The sequence below is a fragment of the Vigna angularis genome, chromosome 2, assembly GCF_016808095.1.
Source record: "Vigna angularis cultivar LongXiaoDou No.4 chromosome 2, ASM1680809v1, whole genome shotgun sequence".
NCBI classification, from domain to species: domain Eukaryota; kingdom Viridiplantae; phylum Streptophyta; class Magnoliopsida; order Fabales; family Fabaceae; genus Vigna; species Vigna angularis.
The window spans coordinates 24,601,132-24,609,498 of NC_068971.1; the positions used below are offsets into that span (position 1 = coordinate 24,601,132).

At 33.4% G+C, this 8,367-nt stretch overlaps 1 protein-coding gene across 1 annotated transcript; it reads left to right on the top strand.

Moving 5' to 3' along the window:
* Positions 1 to 5,649: 5,649 nt before the first annotated feature.
* On the top strand, positions 5,650 to 7,445 carry LOC108328181 (dof zinc finger protein DOF2.4). Its single transcript, XM_017562001.2, has 2 exons — positions 5,650 to 5,916; positions 6,085 to 7,445. The coding sequence occupies exons 1-2, from the start codon at positions 5,863 to 5,865 to the stop codon at positions 7,132 to 7,134; spliced, it is 1,104 nt and encodes a 367-aa protein (XP_017417490.1). The 5' UTR covers positions 5,650 to 5,862; the 3' UTR covers positions 7,135 to 7,445.
* Positions 7,446 to 8,367: the final 922 nt, after the last annotated feature.

Genomic DNA, 8,367 nt, shown 5'->3' on the forward strand with positions numbered 1-8,367 from the left:
CTAGTTTTAGAGTGTTTTTGTAGGTTGAGTAGTAAAATTTTGATTTTATTGTACAATTTAATTTGAGTTTGTTTCTAGCTTTCTTTAGTCATTTTAAAGTTCCTTGAATAAATTTTACCTCTGTTTTTACTAGTTTTTGCAGATTTGCACATTTCTCATTTTGCTCGCTTAACTCTTAATTTGTAGATGATAGATAGAGTGTCTAACTTGAGTGCATAATTTTTAGTCATGTTTGTACAGTTTCATACATTGAATTAAGTGATTTTTACATGATGAATAAGTTCCAAAGAACAATTTTGACAAAAGTTAACCTTGAGAGATTTGAACTTCAGTTTTTCTTATGTGTGCATTCATGAAAATGACATTCTAGGCCTTGCATTATTTCTCTTCATAATTGATCATTTGATGTGAATTCTTGATGTGATCTTGGCCCTCTTTGAATTTAGTCACTTGCCAAATATGAATGGATTAAACTCAAAACATATTGCATTCACGTTCAACTACTGTGTTTGTGTGTTTTGGTTTCTAAATGACCATTCAAGCCTTTATATAGGTTAAAGCAAAGAGCTCAAATTGGAAAACGAATCAACAAGACATGTAACAACTAACTAAGTACCTAAATCAAAGGTAACAACTAACTAAGTACCTATATCACATGCACACATACCATGATATCATGACCGGTTTCACAACAACATTTATTCTAATATACTCAAACAAAACTGAATCAAATGTCTAGGACTTTAATACATTTAAAAGCTTCGTACCCTTTAGCAATCTAGCCATAACACTACATTTCACACATGCAACATAGCTTGGAATATAAGAAAAAATAGCATTCAACCTAATATGACCATAGCAGTCTGTGGTTTCAATCCTTCCCAAACAAGGATCAGTAATACAAGCAATGTAATTCCTAAGATGAACTCAAAACACTCTAATAATACAATCTCATTCTTTTAGTAATGCAACCACATTTTTATTCAACATTTAACCATATTTCTACACCAATGCTCACTTCATTCAGAGACAAAGAGCTTACCTCCACGCTACAACCTCCCTGGACGAAGACAACCTCCTAACACCACACTTTTTCTCTACACTACGCTTCACTCGACCTTCAAGGCACCACTACAATTGCAATCATTTTCCAATGATATTTAGTGTTAAACAAAATCTCCAATGTGAACCAAAAGCAATACACATATATTCAGGTTAACTCACACATGCATCACAAACAGGGCAGCCACCAAAAGGTACATAATTTCAAGCAATAATTTGAACCAATAACTTACCTCTACGGTAGCGACAACCCTCCGATACCCTCTCTCGCGCAACCCTTCTCACGCAACGAAAGCTACTTCGTCACACAACCCCTGGATTAGCCTCCCTTGGCAATTAGAAGCTCTGCCCACGCCGCGACACCAACCCTGACGCAGCGACAACACCTCTTGACGCCGCCAAACCACCGTCGTAAAGAAACAGGAGCTCGACAGGTTGAGAATCAATGGCAATGATGGTTTCGGATTGTGAACGACAGAGGGAGATAGAGATTAGGGCAGGGGAGAGTGGAAAGCGGGGACAAGAGTGAAAGTTTAGGGGAAGCTTTCCCGGAAAGTATTTGGGAAAATGGAAGAGGGAAATCCCAAATTCAGATTTCATTAAGTGAATGCATATACCGACGGCCAAAAGCCTTCGGTAATGACCAACTTTAATGACCGTCGGGAAATCCTTCAGTATTATCAATTTTACCGAGGGGCAAAAGGCCTTCGGTAATAATCCTTCGGTAATCAATGAATTTCTTGTAGTGAATAGTGTTAATTGCTTAACCGATTACATTAACAACATAATCAATTAAATTGCGTCAGTACTTTCATATTTATAAATAGACGCAAAACTCTTTGCATTAAACAACTTTTTGAATCATAACTTTCATATTTGATAAAGTTTGTTGAGTTCATAATTGTAGGAGCGTCTGTTCTCCAAGAATCAAGAAAAATTTCATTTGGAAAGAAATAAAATCAAGGATTCTTGAAGAATTGTGTGCTTTCAAAATCTGATCAATCTGTACTGAGAGGTGTTCTACTGGAAGATCATAACCGCTTGCAATCATATGTGATTGTGGTTTCCCTGTTGCCGCTGGCCAGGAAGAGAACTTGTGGAGTTCTGGTTACTTTGAATGTGGTATCCCAAAGGGGTTGTAGAAAGAGGATTGTTCTTTCTGTGTGTTTACTATAGTAGATTTGGAGTTAGAGAAGAGAGTACATTGAGAGGGTATCTCTGTATTTCTTGTTGTAGAACTCGATCTATATAGTGGATTTACTTTCAATCTCAGGTTGATTAAAAGGAAATTGGATGTAGGCATTGAGGCCGAACCAGTATAAACTGTGGTGTTGATCTTTCTACCCTTTCACTCTTTTATTTCCTTACCTTCTTTATTTGCTTGCATTCCAAGAAAGGTTCAAAGACTTTGAAAAGTTTTTTAAAAGAACAATTTTTATTATACAAAACCAATTCACCCCCTCTTGATTGAGAAACTAGGCCAATCAATTTCTATTCGTTTTTATTTTCTTCCTCCTCCATTTGGAGAGTTTTTCTCCTCTCTCTTGATCCCAAACTCTAAACCCTTTTGTGTATTTGGCTATTTTCACCGTAATAACCACCCATATTGTTGCTACCACCACATTGGTGTTACTCATGCTATCACTCAAACACGTACTCAAGTTTTTTACTTCATCTCTTTACCTATTTTAATGTCTATTTAAAAAATTTTATACGATAATATTTTCTTATTATTTTAATTTTTATGTGTTGTTTGAATTTTTTTTTATTGTTTGAATATGTTGTTTAGTATAATTTTTCTATAATTTGTTTATTGTATGCATACTTTTAATTTGTTTAATGTTGAAATTAAATTATTGTTGTGGATTCAACCATAGTTTCTTGTTAAGATTCAAAAAAATTATGTAGTTTCATTTTATATGGACTATAACTAATGTCTTTTCTTTTAGTTCATATTTCAAATATAATGTGTCGAAGGACATGCCAATTTCAAGATTACAAAAGCTCACATGTCTGGCCCTCAAGATTGTCTATTTTTTGTTTAATTATAATTGTTTCATCAATTAAACTTATTGTATTCATATTCAATATTGTAGTGTAATAAAAAGTTCAAAGAGTTTGAGTATAGATACTCTGTTATGTAATGGATGACAGCTATTATTCAAGCTGATATTCAAAGGGATTAGGACCAGGTAATGATATAACTAATTCATAATTAAATAATTTTTATATATTTTGTGTATTAATTGAAGTTATTATTATTATTTTGAGTACTTTAGTGACTCTGAACCATTGGATTCTGAATAATGAATTACATTAGGAATATTTGGACAAACTTTTTTATTAGAATTTTTCAACACATTAGGTTAGATGTGTTTGCAATTTTCTTTTTGTTATTTACATTTTCACATTCTTAACAATTGTAATTATCTTTCAACGTAGTCAATAATATATGTAATTGTTCACTATTTTTGGTTATGAGATCCATTGGTTTTAGTTTTGGTTCTAGTTTTGTTTTTTTGTTCAGGTTGCTTAATTAGGAGTAGAAAAACTAAAACGAAACAAATATTAAAAAAATTTCAAAAGAATAATAGACTATGATTATTAAGAGTATTGTACTCTATAAGTGAATATAGACTATAGTAACTATAGTCTAAAATGATTAGTTTAGACTATGGTTTGATAGACTACGATTTTATAATAGGCGAGTAAACCATAAAATAACTATAGTCTATAACATTTACTGCACTAGTGACACCTTGAATGTGACAATCATACAAAATTACACAGTATCTTTAATCTTGTCATGATGTGAATTAAACATACTAACATAAGTTATCATTTCATGAGAGAAAAATTGAAATATAAAGACATCATTACTAAATTTGTCAACTCTAATATTCATAAAATCTATAAAAAAACCAATAATTAATTATATTTCCAACAAGTTAGACACATAAAAATAATATATTTTAGTTTAAATAAGGAGTTAATTGAAACATTTTTATTTATTGAAACATTTTTATTTATTCCTGTATCATATATTTATTATTAGAATATATTAAATTTCTTCTATTTTTTATTAATTTTTCAATATAAGTAAAATACTATAATATTGTCTCATAATCACAATTTCATTCTAAGGGTGTTAACAATATTTTACTTATATAGCATATCATAATATTATCAGAATTTAACACCCTTTGTCAAATTTATTCTCTTCGCCACATTTGTTAATATTTTGATATTCTAGATACATGTGAATTAAAAAAAAAAAATTATTTTATATGTTTTTAAATAAACTTATAAACTCTGAAGATATAAACTCAAATAAATTATATTTAAAAAATATTAATTTAAATAAATTTGTACTCTGAAATATAAGTCCTGAAAATAAAACTTAAATGTAAGTTTAAACAAATAGTAGTCAAAACATATAGTTAACGGATAGTAAATTTATCTATCCTTAATCCATTTTACGGATCCAAGGGTCGAAAGTTTTTTTTTCAACCCTAATTAGGTTTAACCATTACGTCGATTTATTAGGTTATGGTCTTATCAGAGTTGAACTTAACTGAATTTCATTCTTGTATACATAACTGAAAATGAGAATAATAAAAAAAATATAAAACATATTTTTAATTTCTAAATTTTGATAAAATTTGTTTTTTTATAAAACTTTTGATATATTTTAGTTTTCATTTAAAAAATAAATGAATAAAGTTATTTTTATCTAATTAAGTTAAATGTTTTAGAGGTGTGAAATGTATTTTATATTAAGATAATTAGATTACACGTTATTGCTTCATGTGTGTTAAAAAACATTTAACAGCTTAAAAAGTTTAAGATAATTAGATTAAAAGATAATTTGTTTTAAAAGTTTAAAAATAAAAATATATAAAAGAATTTGTACATAAAAAAAAATTCACCTTAAAATTGAAAAACTAAAAACGTTAAAAAGAAAGTGTAAACAGTTAGTTTTGGATGATTGGCCTCTGGGACATTCCACATACGAGTTTTAGTGGATGTTGTGATGTGGCGCGTGAGATGCAAGGATAAATGTTTCCATGCAAAAAGAAAGAGGAGTGGGGAAGGGAACAGACCTGACCAAGAAAAGGTTCACTCGGTCGGGACACACTAAAGCACAAATGGACACCTTTTCTTTTTTTCAACCCAATATAAAAAAAAACTTACACATTATTTCTTTACCATAATCTATCATTCATTCACCAATAAACTAATCTTATATATATATTTTATTTATAATACAATCATAATTAAAGTTTCCTTTGCCCATTCCACACCAAATTCCTACTATACTATCATGAATCTATGGCTGTCTGGCTAGGCTGGTTAGCACACATGACATATCAGACTCAACACTTAGCTTTTTTTCATGCACAATAACATAGTATCTCTTTTTTCTAACCACACTACTTACAGAGCGTCAAAAAGAAGCTTATGGGTTAAGAAACATCGCCTTCTCAAAATCCTGAAAAGCAAAAAAACAAAAAGAGTGCTATCGGGGGAATTCAACAACAAACTAAAATTATATATAAATACTCAAAAGCACTTCCTTTATTTTTGCTTCTCATTACCTCTTCTCCCAAACCCTTCCCTCTCTTCTTTCTTTCTTTTGCTTTCTCTCTTTTCCTTTCTCTCTTCTATGCATCAACCATTCTCTCTCTCTCTCTCTCTCTCTCTCTCTAACTGTTTGATGTGATTATTCTCTCCACTTGTATTGCCTCCCAAAAAATTAAACCATCAACCTTTACAAAAGAGAAAGCTCCAAGAGGAACCATGGTTTATACTTCCATCCCAGCATATATTGATCCAGCCAACTGGCAGCAACAGGTAAAAATATTCAAGGGTTCTTCAGTTTGCTTCTTTCTCATTTAATTTCTCAGTTCAAAAGGCAAAATTCAAAAGATACATATTCTTCCTACACTTTTGTTTATACCCTTCTCCTGAATATACCACATATTTGATTTCTTTGCTCCTTCCAACTTTATGTTACTGCAGCACCCAAATCATCAGCAGCAACCCAACAACACTGCTGTCAGCTCCCACCTTATTCTTCCACCACCAATACAACCGCCGCCGCCGCCTCCACCATCGCAACCCCATGGACTCGGTGGTAGTGCCACTGCCGGCTCCATCAGGCCCGGTTCCATGGCGGATAGAGCCAGGATGGCCAACATACCCATGCAGGAAGCTCAACAGAAGTGTCCAAGATGTGACTCCAGCAACACAAAGTTTTGCTACTTCAACAACTACAGCCTCTCTCAGCCCCGCCACTTCTGCAAGGCTTGCAGAAGGTACTGGACTCGTGGCGGGGCCTTGAGGAACGTCCCTGTTGGTGGCGGCTGCCGGAGGAACAAGAGGAGCAGAGGAAGCTCCGGCAGCAGCGCCAGGTCGCCTGCAAACTCGGATCGCCAAACGGCGAGTGCCGGCTCCGCTTCCACAACCAGTGGCTCCTCTTCTGCTGACATGGTGGCAGGCCTTGGCGGCACCGGAGTGCCGTCGTCTCTTAGATTCATGGCTCCATTGCATCATCTTGGCGATCACCACCTCGGTGGTGGTGGTGGTGGTGGTGGAGGAGAGATAGGATTAAACTATGGTTTGAACTATGGGTCGATTTCAGGTCCAATGGGAGGAATAGGGGACTTGAATTTCCATATTGGAAACGCTTTGAATGGTGGTGGTGGTTCTGTGTTGTCTGGTTTGGACCAATGGAGGATGCCACAAACTCACCAATTTCCCTTCTTGTCTGGTTTGGAAGCTTCTTCATCGCATGGGTTGTACTCATTTGATGGTGCTAGTGGTAGTGATGGCTATGGTGGCACTCCCATTAAGGTTTCGACTTCTGGGGTGATGTCTCAGTTTGCTTCTGTCAAAATGGAAGATAATCATCAGGAACTTGGTTTGCCTAGACAGTTCTTGGGAGTCAACAATAACCCTAATACAAATGAACAATATTGGAGTGGTGGTGCTGGTGCTGGTGGTGCTACTTCTGCTTGGACTGATCTTTCTGCTTTCAGCTCTTCTTCCACTACTAGTAATCCCCTATAGAATTTTCTTCACTATTATGAAGTTTCTGGCTTTTGGTTCTTCTGTTTCCTTAGACAAAGTTTCGACCAATTCGGTTACAATTTCCCCCACGTGAAAAGCTTCGAGGATGGTTAAGTACTTTGCTTTCTTTTATGATCAAATCAAAACCCTAGGGATGTTAGTTTTTCTATTCCCCCACTTTTAATCTTTATATGTTGTTATTTCTTCTTCCTTTTCTCTCTCTTTCTTAGGTTTAGGTTGTTTTGTATGGGAAGGTTTTACTATATATGGTGAAATTATGAGTTCAAGATAGTGAATGTTGCAGTCGATAATCAATGATGTCTGATAAAAAATGATGTCTGATACCAGTATCTCTTGATTTCCTCGTGTATATATATATATATATATATATATATATATATATATATATATATATATATATATATATATCCATCGAAAATATGATCCTTTTTCTAATGATGAAGAGTGTTGAATTAAGCAAGGTTTCATCTTCACTTAATAAACGATTAGGAGGAAAATTTGCTGCAGTGATAATAGAAAATTCGCCCCCAAATCGTGGATTCAGAATGATTCATCTCTGTGCGTTTACATGAATCAAATTTTGGCCTATCATTTTAATGAAACAAAATATCCTTTGGTACATGTTGCACTGTTCTTAATGCATTCTGAATTTTCCCAGTGAATGGATAGTAAAGCAAGAGTGGTGTGGTCAAAGAAGAATTAATAAACATAGGTTGTCTTTCTCATTGTATACATTCTTCATATATGTTTTGTAGTGGGAAAGTGTGATTTTCTTCCTTTAAAAATTCGATTTTCAGTTATTTTTTTCCTTTTAGAAAGTTCTTCGTAACGACTACAGGAACTTTTCCTTGATGTTAATACCATTATCCCTTTTAATATAATTCTCTAAAAAGATTTATCTTGCAACTTAGTGTGGTTATTTTATTCATAATGTAAAACAACCTTTCTCTCCCTCTCGTTTCGTTTGGTTTAGTTTTTGGCTCTTCAAACACTTTTCTCATCATCCAAGATAATACCAACTTTGAATGCTTTTATTTTGTTTGACGGATTCACTTTTCACACAGCTAAACCTTAGATGAATGGAAACAAACAAAGCTTTCTAAGAACATAAAGAAAAGTTCTAATGTTTAAGTACTATATGTAAATCTTTTTATTCTAGTTAATTTTAGAGTTGTATTATTGTCACCCCTTTAAGAGCATCACTTACCAGTG

What these genes read in the sequence shown, in the direction of transcription:
- LOC108328181 (XM_017562001.2), top strand. Translation starts at nt 5,863, where the DNA reads ATGGTTTATACTTCCATCCCAGCATATATTGATCCAGCCAACTGGCAG. An exon ending in CAGCCAACTGGCAGCAACAG is followed by an intron (nt 5,917 to 6,084) that starts GTAAAAATATTC and finishes ATGTTACTGCAG; the next exon opens with CACCCAAATCATCAGCAGCA.